Source organism: Malaya genurostris, chromosome 2 (assembly GCF_030247185.1).
Source record: "Malaya genurostris strain Urasoe2022 chromosome 2, Malgen_1.1, whole genome shotgun sequence".
Lineage (NCBI taxonomy): Eukaryota > Metazoa > Arthropoda > Insecta > Diptera > Culicidae > Malaya > Malaya genurostris.
The window spans coordinates 350,757,493-350,779,519 of NC_080571.1; the positions used below are offsets into that span (position 1 = coordinate 350,757,493).

Genomic DNA, 22,027 nt, shown 5'->3' on the forward strand with positions numbered 1-22,027 from the left:
TTTTATTGTAATTTTCCAATGCTGTTGATAGCTTGGTATATTTCTATTGTTTCGGAACATAATATAGGTTTGATTTACAGAAAGAAATTAATAACACAATATGCCTATGTACAAAAGAAATTATTTGCTACTTCATCATTTGAAAATGACTTGCCCTAAAACTTTCAACACTGCAGTGTCTCTCGTCAGGATCAAGGTTTTTACGTTTGAGTTGTAAGATTATTTCCTCATTTAAATTAAACTGTTTATAAATACAATAATTCAATACATTCGTCCACTTATTACGCTAGTACTGTCGATTAAGTTATCATCATAGAGATGGACAGGAAATGTTCTCCTTAGCGGAAACTCAGCTTAGGAAACGCGATCTGCCGCAAGCACCTGAATTGATTCTAATCTACTGTTTATTCTGTTCCATTGCAACGTTATCTCGGCCAGTAAACCATGATAAGATGGACAGAAAAGCTGTGTCATAGTGCATCAGATAGGGAGAAAAAACAAATAAAACGGAGTACTCCCCAATTAAAATGGAATCCAAACTTTTCCGTTAACACTTTTGACTAGCGCGATTATTGTAAAACTGTGCAAGCTATATATAAAAAAAATTTCGTCACTTAATCTACGGATAAAATTGAGAAGTTTCGGTCCAACTCCAGCAGTCTCTCTATGCAAGAAAATTCATATTTTCTCAGTTCCATTTCCCGGCCAAACATTCCTTCATTGCATCTTCGACACCTCAAACTTAGTATTGACAATTTCTTCGTCGGAATCCAGCACCGGCAGTGCGGCCTCGGCGATTGCGGCTGGAATATTATCCTCGACCCACTTCAGATCGTCCTCCTCCGTGGTCGGACTCCGGGCGTTCGGTTTTGGCGAAGTACTGCGGGCACCACGCATTTTAACCCCGTACGCATCGGACACGAACTGTTCTTCTTCGTCTGAAAAGAATTCATTTGAGTTTGAATCAAAGAAGTCTTCTCGTTGAAACGCGACTTTACCATCATCTTCATCTTCCGGATTATCCAGAAGCGGTGTGAAAGCGTACCGCTGGTTGTTGTTGGTAGGCCGCCACAAAATCATGATCACCAACAGAAGCGTGGAGAAAAGTACATGCCAGAAAGCATCATCCACCCACAGTTCCTTCCAATCGGTCAGACACTCGGCGAATCGGTGCGTTTTGATGGAATACAACATAAACACTACGGAAGCGAGTACTGCGAAGATCAGCGTATTGGTGAAGTGTCGGTACAGTGACAATTTGACCATGTTTCTGGAAATTGGAAATTCAGTATAGTTGAAATTCGATGAAATTAAAGGGAGTAATACCTTCGCAATCGCAGGGTTCTCGTCGTTTGAACAAGCGAAGTGAAAATCCACCAACAAATAGCTGAGTCCAGTACAGCTAGCGGAATGCTAGCGACCAGAAGCTGATCGTTCTTCGTGTGCATAATTCGAAGAAAGCTTTCGACACAGGCCAACACCAAATACAGGGCACCGGTTCCGACTACACGATGCAACATCGGTCCGAGCCTTGGTCTACAAAATGTTAAAAGTTTTTAAATTGGGAGCCCTTGAAAATTCAACAGCTAATCTTACTTGACAATGCCGAATCCAAGAGAAACGATAATCACCAACATTCTGGCTAGGGTTCGCTTACCACAGGACACCCACTCGGCAAACAGAACCATTCCTCGGACCGAAATACCCGTCGAGTTGATACTCTGGTATTCCCCGTAGAACATGGCCTTCTCCAGCATTCCCAACAGGATAACGCCTCCGATCCAGAACTGTATTCGTAGTAAATCTCTCCACTGAAGGAAAGACACAACCAGCCAGATGATGCCGAGAACCACGTAAACCAAACACATCGCACCGTAGAACTTCAAGGAAATATTCACAGTTTATTACGCTTCTAGGACACCACCGAAATCAATCAATCTTACCGGTAAAAGTGGCCAATCCACGGCCGACAGATACCCATAGGAACTCTTCATTTCGACGTGAATGTTTGCGATAAAATCCTCTTCCGAGTCGATTCTCAGTATGAAAATGTACAATCCATCTTTGGTGATGGTGAAAATAGATTGCGGTTCAGCTTGTCCCTACAAAATAAAACAAAAAAAAAACCGTCATCGAAATCAAACATTTCGTTTCCGGGCATTCGCTTCGTACCGCCTCTCGCCGAGATTTGCCGTTTTGCTCCACCGGTTGCGGTGACAATTTCTCGCTTGGTTCCTTCAGTTTCAACTCCGGCAAACTGATGTGACCACCGCGGGTGCATCGCTGATCTTCCGTCGGTTTGTAGCTCACTTTGGATTGATTCGGCGTGGCAAAAAACGCCTCGTACTGCGGGTTGTACGACTTGAATGAAATAAATCGTCTTTCATTAGGTTCAGGAATGGGATTCAGGTGGCGAAAACTTACATTTCGTACGTACTCTTCCCAGCATTTCAACTCCAGGAGGTCCCATGAAATTTTCACCGCAATAGACGATTTCGCCGGGTCCGCAGGTTCACAGTTTACTGAAAATAAACGACTTTCAATCGAATCAGACACTTTTGAACTGTTAGCGAAATTGAACTTACTTTGAGTGTATATTTTAAAACCAGCGAAGACCGACTTCGGAATTGGCATGTACCTTCCATCCTGTAAGTGATAAAAATATCGATTTGTACTCAAACAGCCGCACTGAGATAAGAGGCATGTAGAACTTTGTGACGAACAAAACTCATAAAGCTGGCCTACGCTCATTAAGTGATGAGTCGGTATTAATACTCGGTTTGACTCATTCGATGAGACTGATATTTGCAGACGTAGCACCAGCAAACATCGTGAAGGACAGTTCTTTTTTTTTTTTCGTTTTTTGCTTCTTTCTTGCCCCCGGTACTCACCGTCGACAGTGTAAAATCCCACTTTCCTTGCTCCGGGAAGGCCACCAGCAATCCGAAAAATGACCAGAAGCAGCAAAGAAACACAAATTTGGAGTTATTCATTGCTTTGAAATGTTTTTTTTTTCACGCGAACGAAAAGCCTGGAAAAAGTTCTATCTCTCCATCACATCCAACACAAACATGAACGTAGGTAGACTGACTGACGTTTGACAGGTAACAGAAACATCATTTAGTTTTCTTTTTTCCTGATTTGTTGTGCTGTTGAGGGGTGCGCAAGTTCGATCGACACATAATTGCAGACCAAGTGCAAATACTTCTAACAACAGAAATAACACACTGAACATTCGCGATAATTTAATACTATCATTATTATTTAAATTCCTGCGTTGCGAATCCTCAGAAACATTCCCAAAACTCTAAACTGAACAGAAAAAGACTGCAGTACGATTTAACTTTCAATTTGTGAACCCTTTGGTGCATCCCATCGGCATCCGATTGTGGGGGCACTTGTATACAAGTAGTGGGCGCAATTTTTTTCGCAAACTGACAGTTAGGGGAGAATCGAGTAAGTCCGATAGTCCATTACATTTGAAAATAACAATCGCGCGATGATTTTTAGGCTTTAACTGCATTATTGCGATGTGTACACTCGGATAAAAAAATATATAGAATTTCATAATGATATCGTATGATTTTAATTCACAAAAATATATGCGAACCATACCGGTTTTGCATAATTTTGTCTGACAGTTTAAAAGTTTTGATATCTTTTAAGTCAATGAGAGCTATAATTAAAATCCTGATTGGTGAAAATCGGTTTAACCGTTGCTGAGCAATCGAAGTGAGTTCCGTTGTTGGAGCTTTTCTTCACTATTATCGGTGCTTTCGGAAGCGGAAACCGGGGACTAGTTGTCCAAAATAGATTTATATATTTATTACCTAACAAGGTCTGTCAACTAGATGAACTTACCAGTAAATTTATAAAAAATTTCACCTCATTTCCCCATCACTTTTGAAAAAATACTCATGAAATTGAAAATTTTTCACTTATCGCGCTGTCATACCGGAACCGAGAGTCGGATCTGGATCAACTTTTCGGGGATTTTTTTTAAATAAAGACCTTTTACTTGCATCTTAGTTTGTAAAAATCGATTAGGAAATTTCCGAAAAATATGAGTGCGCATTTTCTCATAGATTTGCATATATTACCGTAATTCCAAAACTGTAACTCGGATCAAAACAAAATTCAACAGCAAGCTATCCCAAGTAACATTTTTAATATTAATATATACTTGTAGCTGTCTTCAATGCTACATAATCAATCTTGCAATAAAACTTAAAACTCCACGAAAGCCTACTGGAAACCTCTATAAGAGCAGGTTCCTGCCAAATGGACCATTCATCATAAGGTTTATAAATCAAAATGAAGAATCTGCATAAACCTGCTTTAAAACTCCAAATTCAAGAAAATTTTGAAACCAGCTTTACGATCAACATTAAATTTATTTCCATGGAATGAATTCCGCTATGAATAAACTGTCGTTTTGATGATATTTTTCTTGACTATGTGTGTCATGTCTACTTTGAATGCAATCAGTAAGAATATATTATGTTTTAATTACGAGTTTAAGACCTTTTCCGAACGTAAAAAATTCATGCGCTTTTATTTTTATCGTGAATGTAAGGATAAAAATAAGAATTATAACTAATCGCCTTGAAATAAATGCGGTTTTTGCGAAAGTCTTCATGATTTATGAAAATTATTTTTCGTGATTCATCGTCATTTTTGTATAAAACTATTTCGTGGCGTTAAAACTTGTGCATACATTCTGAAAACAAATCATGAAAGTCCATCATATTTCCCCGTTTTTGCATTTCGAATTTTATTTGATGTTAATAAATGCTACGGTATAGAACATCATAATGGCGGCCATGAAATTTCCTTTAATGCAAATTACAATTAACCTAATAAGCAATAAATCAAATAGCCTACAACTAATGTGTCATAAATTTACTTTAGAACCCTCAAATTTGCTCTGGGTGAAATTGTCATCCAATGAACACGCACACACAAAACTAGATTTATGAAAGAATTTAACTGAGAATAATGTTTTAAAGAAAATAATTGAAAGCAATATTAAGAGTGTTTGCATGGTTTTATCCTAGTACAAATTGTTTTGTTTTTAGTTCTGTTGTTAGATTAGGTAAAGGGTTTTACAGAAGCTTTGAAAACCATGATATTACTGGTTAAAAGAGACACTTATTATAGTTGTCATAAAACAGGTAGTGATTGAAAAATCAATTACAAAACTCCTATAAATTATAATCAAAACCATAAGACATTCGAAAACCTTTCGTTTGAATCTGAGTTTGTGAAAATTGGTACGACCATCTCTGAGACAATTGACATTATTCGATACATACACAAATACATACACACACACATACACACACATACACACAGGCAGACATTTTGTGATCTCGATGAAGGTTCCATACAAAGTTCCTGAGTTTTGGATCCGACTTCCGGTTCCGGAATTACAAAGAAATATGTGCAAATTTATGAAAAAATGCGCAATCAATTTTCTCGTAAATTTCTTAACCGATTTTCACAAACTGAGCAGCAAATAAAAAGTCTTAAAATTCTTTAAAAGGTCTCTGAAAAGTTAATCCAGATCCGACTTCCGGTTTCGGTATTTCGGTGCGATTAGTGAAAATTTTCAGTTTCATGAGTGAAGAAAAGCTCCATCTACAATCGAATAGATTAATCAATTGTCACACTTTTGAATTCGCAAATGCACGAGAATCTGCTTAGATTGAACTTTATTAGGAACCAAAACCGAACAACGCGAACCCAGAATATAGATTTTATTTCTCGTGATTTGTATTTGTTTTGAAGCCGACGAAATTACACCAATAGCAAAAGTGTATGCAATTATATGTTTGTACCGGCCTCCTGTCACGACGCCATCTTGATGAGATCAAACTCGGAACTTTAAAATCAACTGATTTCAACGTAAACAAACAAACAGTAATACATTTGTTTTACGCGTTTACCTTGTTTAGTGCACGGAAATTACTGAATTTTGGCTCGACTCTCTCACAATAACTTTTCGGTTTACCTAAAATAACGCTGTCAGTGTTTTGGGACATCAAGTGGAGATAATTTTCACAATTTGAGAGTCGCGATGAGTATCAAAACATCGCAGTGTTTGGGGCTCGAAACGCGAGGGGCTCAACGTAATCGGTATACTTTCAAATGGCTGGTGCTCACATACCGGTGTCAGATGGGTGGTTTGTACACGATACGGATATCGATATTTAAGCTTCTCTTCGCCAAATTTGTGTTCAAGTTTTGTATGCAAGCAATTATTTTTATAGCGTTTCTCTACCATTACAACCAGCGATGCCAACCCTACGGATTAATCCGTAGATCTACGGATTTCTGCCTTTTCTACGGATTTACGGATGAACCTCTTGGTATCTACGGATTTCGCATTATTTCTCCAGATATCTACGGTCAATAATTAAATCTCGCGTTTTTTCTGAACATGGCCTATGATCCATCTGTCAACATTCACTTTAAAGAATGATTCTGGATGACTTGGCTCTCACTGGTAGTCAGTTATAACAGTAATCGGAAAGGGGATGTTGACCAATGACTTACTGGCCATTATTCGGAAAAAAACACTTGAAATATCGTTACATCATCTTCATCTTTGGCTTTATGGCTCAGAGCACCAAGCTTTTCACGCACGTGTTTAAATAAGCGACATAACAACAATAATAATTTAACGCAAATATATGAGAATAAATACACTTGGAACCAAATCTACGGATTTCACCTCAGGGAAAAGTGGCATCACTGATTACAACCATTCTGCGATTTCGATTGAAGCGATAAACTTTTTCTGATTATCAATCGAGTTCATCTTATATAAATTAGAAATTATTCTTACGCACTCAAAATTTACCCTGGGGTAGTTGTCAATTTCTCAGGCGAAACGACATAACATGGAATTTCATCCAATCTTTCATGACACAAGATCAGAGCATAGCAATTAAAGCTTCAAATCGTTTTATGGCACTTTTTATCTTGCTGTCTAGCAACCTACCTCTAGCAAGCTACGCGTAGGACTGGAACGTTAGCTATAATTTCGCTCCTATTTATAGATTCGCGTGATTCCAACGACTTCGCTTTTGCATCGATTGACCAATCAGAGTGATGCTTTCCCTTTGATATATCGCTTACTCCTTCAAAACCGTCGACTATGGAAGGGAAATCCGGTATGCCGGATATTGTTTGCAGATAAAATAGGACACTGCTAGCTATTGATCAACATTTCAATGATATACTATCAAAAATACATGGCTATGAACATTCAAATCAATGCGTAGAAATATTTCCAATCGAATGGTGACATGATATTAATAATTGATACAAAACTGACTGAGCTGTAATTGATCAAAACCTGACCACATTTCTACGTGTATTTTTCTTGAGTTTCTAATTGGCACTCGTATATAGAAAACAAAAATGTGTTCCACATTAAAAGCAGAATATATCGAAGTATTTCTAAATAGTTCTTGTCCGTTTATCCGTTGTTGTTGTTGCTTCTGCTGCTGTTGAGTAGGAGAACCGTTCGCTTCAACGTTAGAATATTGGTAACATTTCTGTATGATGTTACATGTCAAGCAGTGCAGTAAAACTTCATTCAATTCAATTGAAACTGAATGTGGAATACATTGACGATCACCCTACTGCAGCAAACTTCATACTCTGACACATACAACGTTCGCTGACGTACCAACGGGAAGCATTCAGTTTTTCACTCGTTTCTCTTCAATCGAGGCTCAGTTTAATTACCGTCAGTTGAACTCTTGAAGTAACAAAATATCTCTTTCAATACTCTGAAAGCGGCCTTCAAATGAGGTTCATGTAAACATTCGAATTGGTTCAAGATAATAGATGAAAGACAAATTAGATAGCTGAAATATCATTTACAGAATATACATAAATTAATAGTTTCTTTATTCAGTTTCAATTTTTATACTTTACTCCATTTATAATTCTATTCAGTTGAACTTGCTCACTACCAAGAGCGAAGACAATGAAGCAGCTAGACTACTTGACACTTGAAACTGAGGAAGCAAAACTTCAAATATTAGGTACGATTATTCAACTAACTATAAATTCTGGGAGCTTCAATTAAAAAATGGCAGCAAAAGTCAAATGAATTAGTAGGAATGTGCTGACGGTCAGTGGCCATAAATTTCATTTTCATCTTATGTTATTCGATTGAAAATGAAATTTTTCCGCACTGATGTCAAGTGATATAGTAATGTTACTTTTCATCTTTTAATTCACGGTAATTTACTAGTTAATAATTTTTGATTGAATTTCTTTTTAACAGTTTAACTGTCAGACAGTTTGATTTTTAAAACTAAGCTACAACAAAAACTAAAATAGTGAACTATTTAGAGGGTATTCAGAAATTGCACATTTTTCTTGAAATTTTCTATTGGCTGAAATAAGTTTCTCGTTGACGGTAGTGACGTTTGCTATTTGGTGAACTGTTGAAGCCCCGACTGGAGTACCACTGCTATTTATAGTAGGGCAACCAGTTGTTGTTGTTGTTGCTGCTGCTGCTGTTGAGTAGGAGATCCGTTCGCTTCAACGTTAGAACCAAGAATCTCGTTCCGGCTGGAGCACCACTACTGTTTATATCCAGCTGCTGTTATCGATTCCGCGGCTCTTGGAACTGACGATCCGTTCGCATCGACATTAGTACTAATAAAGCTTTTGTTGTTGCTGTTGTTACTAAATGAGAGATTTTCGCAAACACATTGAAGTAAGAACATTCGAATTATATCAAAAGATTCAAAATTAGACGCACAAGAGCAGAATACTCACTAGTGTCGACATGCAATTACAGATGAGAAAGAAACAAGTTTTCCTCTAGAAAGCGGATTCAAAATACTTTTCCCGTTAGAATGCTTTTATTTGTTTGCTTACCCGTTCATTACCTTCAATTTCCAATCAAATAATGAAACAATATTAATAATTGATACAAAATATACTGAGCTGTAAGTGTTTAAAACCTGACCACATTTCTACGTGCAGTTTTCCTTGAGTTTCTAATTTGCACCCCTATATAGAAAATAAACATCTGTTCCACATCAAAACGTCAAGTCATGAAGAGAAATAAAATTTACTCGACAAGGTTCCTAAAGACACGGTTACAAAGGGAATTGAGGGAGTCAGGGAGAGCGATCTAAAATCAATACGCGACCCACTGTCCTCAGGCCTTTAATACGCTCAATACATATATTTCATTGGCATCGCAAACGCCCTTGGTTAGGCTTTTGTATTGCAATTTGATACTATTCTATCGAAATAATCGTTCCTACAAATTTTTCATCTCGAACAGGACGTCACGTACGTAGAGAGGGAATGAATTAAATCGTCAAATCGTCTCAAAATTGATCCGGTACCATTACCGAGCATATATTTATGTCATTTAACTGAACTTTATTTTCACTAACTCGAAATTGTATGACATGTTCTCTATATATTTATAATACTATTAAAATTGTCATCATATGACCAACGGTCGCATGAGTCCATAGCTTGTTCCTTTTATCTTGAAATTTTTCTTCTTGGTGTGGGGAGATCGATTGAACCAGTGTTATATACCATTCGACTCAGTTTGATGAGATCGGTAAATGCATGTGTTGTGTGTGTGTTTGTATTTATGTGCATGCACTTCCCAGAGATGTTATTACTACTCAATTTTAAAGTAGAACCGGTTTCAATAAACTTTATGCTTGTTTGAAAGCTACTATTGATCAAGTTCGACGATCAAGTGTGAATGTAACTTCTGGTTCAGCACTGAAATGAAAATCTTACAGGGTCCGGCACTCGAAGTGTAACCAATTAAAAAGGCCATAAATTCAGTTTGGAAAATTACTTTTACTTAATTCAAAGTACAAAATATGTAAAAATAATACAAAATTCAGAATCAATTCACTTTTGCTCGATATGACCACCTTTTGCCTTGACTATGGCCTTGAGACAGTCAAAAAACGAATCGCAAGCTGCCCGAATGTGACTTGCAGGTGTATTTTGGCCCACTCGCGGACAATAACTTTTTTCAGCGCCTCGAGACTGGTGTATCTTTTAGTTCGGACTTTGCTCTCCAAAATGGCCCTAAGAGAATAATCCATTGGATTCGCATCTGGTGAATTCGAGAGCCATTGTGTGGACGTGATGAAGTTCGGAACGTTGTTTTTCAGCCATTCTTGGTTCACTCGAGCTTTGTGAGACGGTGCCGAGTCCTGCTGAAACGTCCATGGTCTGCCACCGAAATGTTTGTCTGCCCACGGCTTCAAAGCAACCTCCAGAATACTTTCCCGATAATATGTCGCATTTACCTTGACGCCAGGCTCGATGAAAACGATTGGAGAGCGCCCATCTGCGGTTACAGCGGCCCAAACCATTATCTGTTGCGGGTGCTGCCTCCTGGTGGCCAATCGATGACTCAAAGTTCATAAAAGCTAAGGTGGCTTCGAAAACGTTCGATTACAATTTTATTCTAGATTATCTTGTTGTACCGCGAGTGACTGGAATTCTTCCAGCGATGAAAATTGATTCTTCGAATTGGCCGATTCCAAAACCGCTTTGGCGGATCCACAGTTTTACGAACCGAGTCGCATTGACATGCTGATCGGCGCAGAAATATTTTTTGATCGGATTCAATCAGGTAAATGTCGAATGTCTTCGAATGTTCTACAGGCAAGTTATTTGGGATGGCTGGTAGCAGGACCCGTTGGTTGTGCAACAGCTATTAATACGGTGAAAGTGTGTCAAGCTGCTCCATCGGAGGTAACAGACGAAAGATTGAGTGAGCTGCTGAAGAAATTCTGGACGATTGATAATCAACAAGACAGTCTGCCTGATGAACACAGCGACGATTGCGACGTTCACTTCACAAGGACGCATTATCGAACTCCGGAGGGACGATATGTCGTGATGATTCCATTCTCTGACAACTTGTGTGAATTGGGTGAATCTCGAAAGCAGGCGCTGAGAAGATTTCACTCATTAGAAATAAGATTAGTAAGATTTCCGGAAACGAAGAAAATGTACGTTGATTTTATCAATGAGTACCTAACATTAGGTCATTGCTGTGTTGTGAGTGATGCAGAACACAAATCAGAATCGGCGTACTACCTTCTTCACCATTGTGTGATGAAACCAGGAAGCTCGTCTACCAAATTAAGAGTGGTATTTGATGCCTCAGCGAAAAGCACCACCGAGATATCGCTGAACGATGTGATGATGGTTGGCCCAACGGTCCAGGATCCTTTATTCGATATTTTTCTCCGGTTTCGCATGTATAGATTCGCCTTTACGGCTGACATTTCTAAAATGTACCGTCAGGTGCCAGTGAACCCGGCTCAGAGACATTATCAACGTATTCTGTGGCGTGAAAATACCAACGAACCGATAAAGGAACTTGAATTGAATACCGTAACTTACGGAATGGCGGCTGCACCTTATTTAGCAACACGAGCAATTGTACAACTGGCTAATGACGAACGTGATAACTACCCAGCAGCTAGTGATGTTGTTCTAAGGTCATTCTACATCGATGACTTGCTGGCTGGTGCAGATACATTAGAGGAAGCGAAACATTTGCAAGCGGAATTGACGGAGCTGTTAGCTAAAGGTGGTTTCGAATTGCTCAAGTGGTGCGCAACCGATCAGGCACTGCTGGAGAATATAAAGGAGCACGCCATTGAGAAACAATTGAAATTCGAAGATATTGACGTCGATGGTGTGATCAAGACCCTCGGAATTCTATGGGATCCCATTAATGATGTTTTTATGTTCCGTGTGAAGCCTGTCGAAGAAAATGCCATGAAGCCAACGAAGCGTTTGGTTTTATCAGAGACAGCCAAACTGTTCGATCTGTTAGGTTTCCTGGCACCTACGGTGGTTAGTGCCAAGATGTTAATGCAACGACTATGGAAGGAGAAGATGAATTGGGACGAACCGATTCCTGATGATCAGCTGCGCATCTGGTCCAGATTACGATCGGAGCTTTGCGAAATAAGTGTTCTTAGAATCGAGCGAGGACTGAAAATGGATGGTGCTACGGTGTTCGAACTGCATGGCTTTGCCGACGCATCGACGGTACCCTACCCGAATAGAAATTTACATTCACTTTTATTTTACAAACGCGTAAAGAACAATATATACCATGGTAATTATTGTTTTTTATTGTAAAGATTCAACTTCAAGCAATGTAAAACCAACAGTCTAAGAATAATACTTACTGTTACATTATTTTCCATAGTTTTTTTTATTAAAGCTTAGGATATTAAGTAATTCACAATCATAGAAAAATGGCAATTGTTGGAAAATATGAGTTTTTTTCGATACCGCCAAACGAATCTTCGTAAATACATCATTTTATTTTTTTAAGCATACTAAATTTTTTTTCTTGAATTTCCACTCAACGGCTAAAGCAGCTGAAAAAATATTATTACGTATGTCAACTCACCTGACCTTCCGTGAATTTTTAAGATGATTTTTATTTAATTCAATGAATGCATCGAAATGCAAATATTAGCTCTGATATTATAGTTTATTAAATAAATAAAAGACAAATTTTGAACAATATAAAATGTTGTTACGTTATTGAACTCGACTGTGTTTTTTCCAAAACAATTAACAGTGTACATGACTTCACACATTATAACCTTGAATTGAAAAAAAAGATTTTACGATATCCTGTCGCGTTCAAGCATTTCTTGTTCTTTAATTAAGCGTAAAATGCCTAAGCGTAGCAGAAAAACTGATCAAAAGACTAGTGTTGGTATGTATAATTATAAAAAGGACGAACAAAAACTAACGATATGTTTGTTTGAAGGTGGAAATAAAAAGAAGCAGCAGGGAGCAGCAAAGGCGAGCAATGATATCTATCTGCAGCAAATTGTATGTTATTTTGAAAACTGTGACTGCGAAAATCATTTTGTTTAGTAGTATGTATGTTTACAACTAATATTTACATTTTCCTTACATAGTTAAACAATGTACTCAAAGAAAACAATGTAGAACTCAGCCGAGATGGGCATGTATTCGTCGATGTGGCTTGTGCCAGTGTATCATCTTTGCAAGATGATAAAATCGACCCGTTGGATTTATCGTTGTCCCAACAGGACATCTGTGATAACCGATACGAAAATGTTAAGGGAAATACTGCACACTGCATCGAATATATTGAATTAGAAATGTTAGATGAGATTCAAACCAGCACATCTGTTGGATCTAGTGATTTTAGTGGCTTTGCTACGACCTCAGCACTGCCTCAATCAGTAAAACCAAATCGTTTCACCATATATAACAGATCGGCTGAAAAGTTCGTATCGTTTGTATGAGAGGGCGCCACTAGAATTAAATGCATACCATTTTTAGTAAGTACCAACCTTCAAAAGATACGTGTATAAATTTGACAGCTGCCTGATTATTAGTTTGTGAGATATTTCATTTTGAGTGAAGCTACTTTTGTAATTGTGAAAAAAATGGAAAAAAAGGAATTTCGTGTGTTGAAGAAACACTACTTTTTGATGAAAAAAAGTGCCGCCGATACCAAAAAATGGCTTGATGAGTGTTATCCAGACTCTGCACCGGGCGAAGCAACAATTCGTAAGTGGTTTGCAAAATTTCGTACTGGTCATATGAGCACCGAAGACGATGAACGCAGTGGACGTCCAAAAGAGGCTGTTACCGATGAAAACGTGAAAAAAATCCACAAAATGATTTTCAATGACCGTAAAGTGAAGTTGATCGAGATAGCTGACTCCCTAAAGATATCAAAGGAACGTGTTGGACATATTATTCACGAATATTTGGATATGAGAAAGCTTTGTGCAAAATGGGTGCCGCGTGAGCTCACAATCGAGCAAAAACAACAACGAATTGATGATTCTGAGCAGTGTTTGGAGCTGTTATATCGAAATAAAACCGATTTTTTTCGAAACATGGCTCCATCACTTCACTCCGGAGTCCAATCGACAGTCAGCTGAGTGGACTGCACGCGATGAACCGAACCCAAAACGTGGAAAGACTCAACAATCGGCCGGTAAGGTTATGGCGTCTGTATTTTGGGATTCGCATGGTATAATTTTCATCGAATACCTTGAAAAGGGAAAAACCATCAACAGTGACTATTATATAGCGTTATTAGAGCGTTTGAAGGACGAAATTTCAAAAAAACGGCCTCATTTGAAGAAGAAAAAAGTTTTGTTTCATCAAGACAATGCACCGTGTCACAAGTCGATGAAAACCATGCTGAAATTGAACGAATTGGGCTTCGAATTGCTCCCTCATCCACCGTATTCTCCAGATTTGGCCCCCAGTGACTTTTTCCTGTTCTCAGACCTCAAGAGAATGCTCGCTGGTAAAAAATTTAGAAGCAATGAAGAGGTAATCGCTGAAACTGAGGCCTATTTTGAGGCAAAGGACAAATCGTACTACAAAAATGGTATCGAAAAGTTGGAAGATCGCTATAATCGCTGTATCGCTTCTGATGGCAATTATGTTGAATAATAAAAACGAATTTTGGCAAAAAAATGTGTTTTTCTCTTAAACGATACGAACTTTTCAGCCGAACTGTTACTCCACTACCGAATCAAGCTTGTTCATCCAATCGATCTGGTAAATTGAATGATCCTTTGACTGTTCCGGAAGTTGAAAATCTCCGGATATCAATGTTCCTGAATCTGGTGCATGCATTCGTTCTGTCAGAGAGGTCACCCTGTCGGTCACTAATGGAACACATAACATGAATGATAGTTCACATGACGAACCCAGCACCGCGCACAAGACGAATTGGCATGATGAATATAATAGAGTACTCGAAAAGTTAAAAAATAAAATAGCTGAAAATAAAAAACAAAAGGAAAGCATCGAAAAACTAAGGAAGGATTTGGCAGAGGCGAAAGACATCGCTCTCATTCAAATACAGGAAAACCAGAGATTGAAGTCTAACGGACAAGTTGTAAGTTGTTTTTTTTTTATTAATGAATTGAATATCAAGATACCTAAGACAAACTTGTATGCATGTAAATGTTTTAACGATGTTTTCCTGTCTGAAAAAGATTTTTACGACTGATCCAAATATTAACGCAACCGTGAAGCAACTGGAAGATATAGACAGAAAATCGAAAAGCGTTGGACAGTTTGTGCAGAATCTGGCTTTGCTGATGTACGGAGCTGAAGCCTTGCGAGAAATGTCGGTTACTGGTCGCAAATACGCACAATCTACAGATAAATTAATAAGACCGGCAATAGACGAAGCTAAGCTGCAATTTATCTACAGTATGCAAATAGAAATGCTCAATCATTTTTTTTAATTGTTTTAATCACACCATTTCAGAAAAAGCTCAAGAGAGAGTAGGTTTACATAAAGGAATGAGTAATTTTTCGATCATCTCTCTTGAAGCTAATCGCCCAGTAATCAATAGAGCACTCGAGAAAAAATAGCTAATTTGAGGAAGGCAGCCATCTACGCATCCAATCGTAACATTCGAAACTAGCAGGTTTTGAAGACATTCAACATATTTTTAAAGTGCTATATCGTTTAATTACCGTTTCAAGAGAAATAAGATACTTGGAAAGTTATTGAATTTATTTATATTGAACTGATGCAATACTTTTCATTGTCCTTATATAGTAAAAACAGTACATATTGTATGCAGAATAATAAAAGTACAGTAAAATACATTGTTTGAAAATTAAATTTAACTGTTTTTTCTATGTTGACCCAGTAAATGAACTACTGTTCAAACATTTTCCATATATGGAATATTATGGTAAATAAAATCTGATACGGTTGCAACATGGTTTGCTCAGTGTTACTACAATGCTTTTTGTTGAAAGAACAATAAATTTACATCCGAATCCAAGAGATTATAAAAAGTCACATCTTATTCAAATTGCAAAGTAACATTAAACGTTATAGTTTTTGAAAAAAAAAAATGTATGGAAAAATTTGATTTTTTTTAATGTTAAGATACATAACCACCCCCCTTTTTTACTGTAAAAACCGATTTTACAGTAAAAATTGAGGTTAAAACGTTAAATTTCATTGTTTCTTCGGTGTTCGGTTTACAATGCATTTTGTTGTAAAATAATGTATTTTTACTGTACTGTTACAGTTAATATTACTGTTTTGGTGCAGTTCATTTCTATCCGGGTATGGCTGCTGTATCTATTTGCGAAGTGTGACGAGCGACGGAGGAGTTTCGGTGCGGCTGATGTGCGCCAAGTCGAAGGTGGCACCAATAAAGGAACAGCAGCGTGTCGTGGAACCAGGAGCTAATGCTCTAGAAATGACGGTTCCGAGACTCGAACTGTGTGCAGCCTTACTTTTAGCTGAACAGAAGAATAAAGTGCGCGAAGTCCTAGTAACTAAACCTACAAGGGTAGTGCTCTGGACCGATTCCCGAATAGTGTTGTGTTGGTTGAAAAGAATGAACTCTAAAATTACAGTGTTCGTACGAAATCGCGTGAATAAGATACGACACTTGTCGATGAACGTTGAATGGTGCTGGAGGAACAAACGACCAAATTTACCGACCACGTTGAAACCGCGTGGATACAATTGTACAGACCGAAGAGCTCAAGAAAAGAACGTGCTGTCTCGCAGGTAGAATTCAATAGACTGCTTTTATTATAAGTTCATGAGTACAATGATATGATCGGTTTGATTGGTTTGAATGTGTGTGTCAGGCGAAGCATCGTATTCACAGGTGACGTGAGTTTAGATGCTAGGTAGTAGCGAGGGTTGTTCATCGATTACGTTCGAACATAAGCCGCCCACCAAATTCCGGTCCGGAATTTCATTACTTAATCGTCTTGAAACGTATTCATCGCTGTCCATGGGTATCAAACGAATTCGCCGGATGTCTCGTTGTGTGATTCCGTTGCCAGTTTTCAGAGATGCTACTCGGACCAATCCATCAGGTCCTGGATGAACTTCCACTATCCGTCCAAGCGGCCACTGCTTCGGCTTATCGTTTTCGCCAACCAAAAGTACGAAGTCACCAACCTTCACGTTAGATGCAGATTTTTGCCACTTCGTGAATACCTGCAACGATCGTACATATTCCTTCTGCCATCTTGCTCGAAACTCCTGAGATACACGCTGAACAAATTGCCAACGCGACATAGAGCTGACACGGCGTTCGAGTTGGTTGATTTCCGGTGCTGTTGTCAACGGCCTCCCAATCAGAAAATGCGCGGGGGTCAATGGCTGCGGGTCCGTTGGATCATTGGAAATCGGTGTGATGGGACGAGAGTTCATGCATGCCGAAACCTGTGCCAAAAGAGTCGACAATTCCTCGAACGTGTATGTGAAATTACCTGAAATTTTACACAGCAGCTGCTTGGCGACCTTGATACCAGCTTCCCAGAGCCCTCCATGGTGAGGAGAGCGTGGCGGAATAAAGTTCCACTCGACACCCTTGTCGGCAAGAAAATCTGCCACGATCGATTGGTGTGCATTGGAATTGAAAAGATTTGCGACGTCCTTCAATTGCTTTGCTGCTCCACGAAAATTTGTAGCGTTGTCGCTATATACCTTTGCTGGCATACCGTAGCGACTGGTGAACCTGGTAAACGCCGCCAGAAACGATGGTGTACTGAGATCCGATACTGCTTCCAGCCATACCGCCTTTGTAACGAAACAAACGAACAAGGCTATGTATCCCTTGCTCGATGCAGCTCCACGTACCTTACGGCTTATGATATTCACCGGACCCGCATAATCTATTCCTACTACAGAGAACGGAGGCTGTGGATTCAAACGAGATGATGGCAACTGACCCATTTGCTGACGTAAAGGTAGAGGTTTCATTCGAGCGCATGTTACGCATTGCCGAGTGATTTTACGAGCCGCACTTGTCCCATACGGTATCCAAAAACGTTGACGAGAAATTGCTAGCAAAGTTTGCGGTCCGCAATGAAAGTTGTTGATATGGGCGTCATATAATATTAGAGAAGTGAATATAGAACGCCGAGGTAGCAGTAGCTGGTGTTTTGTATCATAATTTAGCTTCGATTGACGGATACGGCCGCCCACCCTGAGAAGCCCGTCTGCATCCAAGTAAGGATCGAGTAAACGAATAGAACTTCCGCTAGACACAAACTTTCCTTCTTTCAAGCGGTTGATATCATTCGAGAAGTGAGATTTCTGTGTGTGCGATACATATATTAAAAGAGCCTTATCCAACTCTGCAGATGTTAGACGTTCAGGTCCACGGGAGCCGAATCTCAAAAGACGAGCAGTGACACGTAGCAACATTTGTTTGTTTGGGTAGTAACGATTTAACATCTCATCTAAAAAATGATTTTGATATGCGACCATGAGACCGACTGCCATAGATTTTCGTTCACGGTCTACTTGTTGCCTTTGTGCATCGTTAAGATCTCGATGTGGTGATGAATGCTGCCAATTTGGACCATGCCACCAAAGATCATTCGTTTTCAAATTAACAGGAAGAGCACCTCGCGATATTATATCTGCAGGGTTGTCGTGGGTACCAACGTGATACCAGTTGATCGACGGCAAGAGAGTTGCGATTTCGGCTACGCGATTTCCAACATATGTTTTCCATCTAGACGCTCCGCCAGATATCCATGCCAATGCTACCTGGGAATCACTGTAGGCTCGAATTTCGTGAAACTGTTTTGCCAAAGCTGCAGTAACATTGCTGATTAGACGTGCCAAGATCACCGCCGCATTTAACTCCAAGCGAGGTATGGTCGACCGACCCTTCCCGATCGGTGCTGTTTTCGATTTTGCACAAAGAAGATGCGATGAGTGGTTGCCATCTTCGTCGACGGATCGAATGTATATGCAGGCGCCCATTGCCTTCTCGGAAGCGTCACTGTAGCCGTGCAGGTAGAGTCGTGTAAGGCTTCGAGCGTAGACGACTCTTCGTGGTATCTGAAATGAATTGAGAGCGAACAGATTCTGTGCTAAAACTATCCAATCATCAATCAACTCACCAGGGGGAGTTTCATCCCAGTCCACCTTCAGCTCCCACAAACGTTGCATCACCAACTTCGCCTTGACGATGATTGGAGCGAGCAAACCCAGAGGGTCGAACAGGCTGGCGATTTGCGACAAAATGATACGTTTAGTGGGCTGAAGGATCTTAACTGGTTGATAGGAAAACAAGAGCTCATCACTGCACGGCTGCCAGTGAATTCCAAGGGCCTTGATGGTTTCGTTTCCATTTAATTCGATCGGGATCCTAATTTCGAGGTCTGCTTCGGATACACCTTCAAGGGCCCTGTTACAATTAGACGCCCATTTACGCAGGTGGAAACCTCCAGATGCAAATATTTCCGAAAGCTGTTGTCGTAACTGTTGAGCTTCTTCAGGAGAATCTGCACCGATCAAAACGTCATCAACGTATGTCCCCTTCAATGCCTTCTGGACCGCATCCGGGTAGTTTACAGCAAAGAGATTGAGCAACTGTTGAACGCATTTTGTCGCGAGGTACGACGCCGGTTTTGTTCCGTAGGTGACGGTGTTTAGAGTGTACTCATCGATGTCATCTTCAGGTTTCCATCGCCATAAGATTCGTTGATAATCACGATCCTCCGTTGCAACTTGCACCATACGGTACATCTGCTGTATATCACCAGTAAGTGCAATAACTGGGAAACGAAACCGTAGCAGAATGTCGATGAGGGAATCTTGTAGGACAGGACCACTCATTAGCACGTCATTAAGTGATTTTGAACTAGTCGTTTTGGCCGAAGCATCGAAAACGACACGGCATTTGGTTGTAGTGCTGGACTCCTTCAAGACGCAATGGTGTGGGAGGTATACTGATCCAACCGGTGCTGGTGTTTTGGCGAGAGACATATGGCCTGCCTCGAGATACTCACGCAGAAAGGAGTGATATTGTCCCTTAAGCTGATGATTTTTGGCCAACTTTCGCTCAATTTGCTCAAGCCGTTTAGTAGCGATTTCACGAGATTTTCCTAGTGATTTTGGATCTTCTCGGAAGGGGAGACGAACTTGGAATCGACCATTGTTGTCGCGAACGGTGTTCTGTTCGAAATGTGCCTCACACATCCTTTCTTCTTCACTGAAGTGGGGACCTGGATGCGTGTATTCCTCCATCTCAAAAAATCTTTGCAATTGTTGAGAAAGTGTATCATCAACGAAGGTGATTAAACAAGTAGAACTGATAGGGGCCGCTTGCGCTGGTGTTTCATAACGACCTGATACCACCCATCCTAGCTTCGTATTTTGAAGAATAGGCAGACGACCTGCTGGATCGAGAACAATTTGTCCAGGTTCCAATAGCTCTAAAAACGGTTGAAGGCCCAAAAGAATGCTGATTCTTCCAGGATTATGAAATTGCGGATCAGCCAAATGTACGGAATGTGGAATTGGCCAATCTTCGATATTCACAGGACGCAATGGAAGGTCGGCAGAGATTTGATCCAATATGGCACACGGAAGGCTAAACTGGTAATTTGAGCACCTGGAGGCAATTGTTACGGTAGCGCCTAAACTGGAGTGTGTGCTTGTAGACGATATTCCTTGAAAATCCAGGTTTATAGGCGATTTTTCAACACCGAGCTGATCGCACAAATCTTTTCTGATGAAGCTAAGATGTGATGCACAATCGAGCACTGCGCGAACTGAATGTGGTCGACCGTATTTGTCGAAAACGTCAATAGTAGCCGTCAAAAGAAGCACGTTCGTACCATCGAGATGATCAGATAGGTTAATAGCTGATATAAGCGCTTGCGGTGATGCAGAGGTATTTTCTTCGAGTGGTGTCACTTGGGCTGCTGGTTGAAAAGCGTTGTGAAGCAACGTATGATGCATCTGTCCACATTTTCGGCAGAAACCCGCCTTGCATTCTTCTCCACCATGGTTCCTTAAACAATTCTGGCATAGCTTCTGTCTAGAAACCATAAAGAATCGATCAGCTGAGCTAGCGTGTGTGAACTTACCGCATTGGTACGGTTGATGACCAGGTCTCGAACAAATGCCACAGATGACTTGTGTTTGTTTAGTAGCAACTAATGCAGAAAGTTGCTTAGATTGGGGCCTTAATGCTGGAACCTTATTAGCTGGGATGGTGCTAGAGATCCGGGACCGTTGTGATGATTGCAGGGCTGAGCTTCGATTATCAATAAATTTCAACAGTGCGTCAAAACTTATATCATCCTCTTCAAGGTCCACAATCCTTTGACACCACAGTTCTTTAGTGTTCGAGTCCAACTTTTCATACAGAACGTGTAGTAACCAAATGTCTCTTTCTTCGCGTCCGAGAGCTGCTAAAGCGCGAATCACTTCATCCGAAACATCGTGGAGGGAGCGCAAACCAGATGGGGACGACGCTGTCAATGATGGTTGGCTCAAAAAACGAGTGATGTGCAGATTAGCGATTGCACGCGGTTTATTGTATCGCTCTTTTAACTTTTGAAGAGCTGGTTGATAGTTAGCATCCTCAACATTTAGATGCGAAATCAGTGTAGCTGCTTCTCCCGCCAAATGCGTTTTGAGAAAATAGAGTTTCTGACTGGGACGAAGTGATGGATTTTGATGCACTGATCCACTGAACAGATCGTAAAACGATTGCCATTCCAGAAAATTTCCGTTGAAGATCGGAAGACTCATGCGCGGCAGCCTTAAGTCCGGCAGTGCGGTATTATCGGCTGACGTTCCGTTGCTTGATGGCGGAACTAAAGTCGTTGACGCTCCTACGTTGGATGTGATTGCTTGAAGAAGCTGTGTTTGTTGCTGAACTAGTGCTTCGATGACGCTAGTGTTGCCACCATTTTGTTGGTTGAAAGTGACCTCGTGTTCGGCTGGCTCCAAACGTTTCTGAAGCCTACCCAAACCCTTTTTCAGTGACAAATACTCCTCTTCGAATGCGATCTGATGCGTCATTGCTTCCTCGTAAACAGCTTCGTCGTCTGCCAAATCAAGAATTTTATGATGAACAGATAGATACGATGACCAAATGCTGTTGAGGTTATCTATCTCCGTGAGAACATCTTCGGCTTCAACATTTTCGGAGTCTTCCAT

The 22,027-nt window shown here is 40.0% G+C and overlaps 3 protein-coding genes across 4 annotated transcripts; 1 reads left to right on the forward strand and 2 right to left on the reverse strand.

The window, feature by feature from the left end:
- Window positions 1–3,096, reverse strand: LOC131432118 (transmembrane protein 87A). Of its 2 annotated transcripts, none has more exons than XM_058598210.1 (9): window positions 2,892–3,096; window positions 2,586–2,646; window positions 2,425–2,522; window positions 2,173–2,346; window positions 1,944–2,102; window positions 1,597–1,880; window positions 1,327–1,536; window positions 999–1,270; window positions 1–938 (listed from the first exon to the last, which is right to left on the reverse strand). In XM_058598210.1, the coding sequence occupies exons 1-9, from the start codon at window positions 2,991–2,993 to the stop codon at window positions 718–720; spliced, it is 1,581 nt and encodes a 526-aa protein (XP_058454193.1). In that variant the 5' UTR covers window positions 2,994–3,096; the 3' UTR covers window positions 1–717. The 2 variants fall into 2 exon arrangements, with proteins under 2 accessions (XP_058454193.1, XP_058454192.1); XM_058598209.1 differs by having other exon boundaries at window positions 2,173–2,361.
- Window positions 3,097–10,665: 7,569 nt separating this feature from the next.
- On the forward strand, window positions 10,666–12,206 carry LOC131429397 (uncharacterized). The gene is made up of 2 exons (XM_058593474.1): window positions 10,666–12,090; window positions 12,186–12,206. Exons 1-2 carry the CDS (start codon window positions 10,666–10,668, stop codon window positions 12,204–12,206), a joined length of 1,446 nt encoding a protein of 481 aa, XP_058449457.1.
- Window positions 12,207–16,723: 4,517 nt separating this feature from the next.
- Window positions 16,724–22,027, reverse strand: LOC131429398 (uncharacterized). The gene has a single exon (XM_058593476.1). It carries the CDS (start codon window positions 22,025–22,027, stop codon window positions 16,724–16,726), a length of 5,304 nt encoding a protein of 1,767 aa, XP_058449459.1.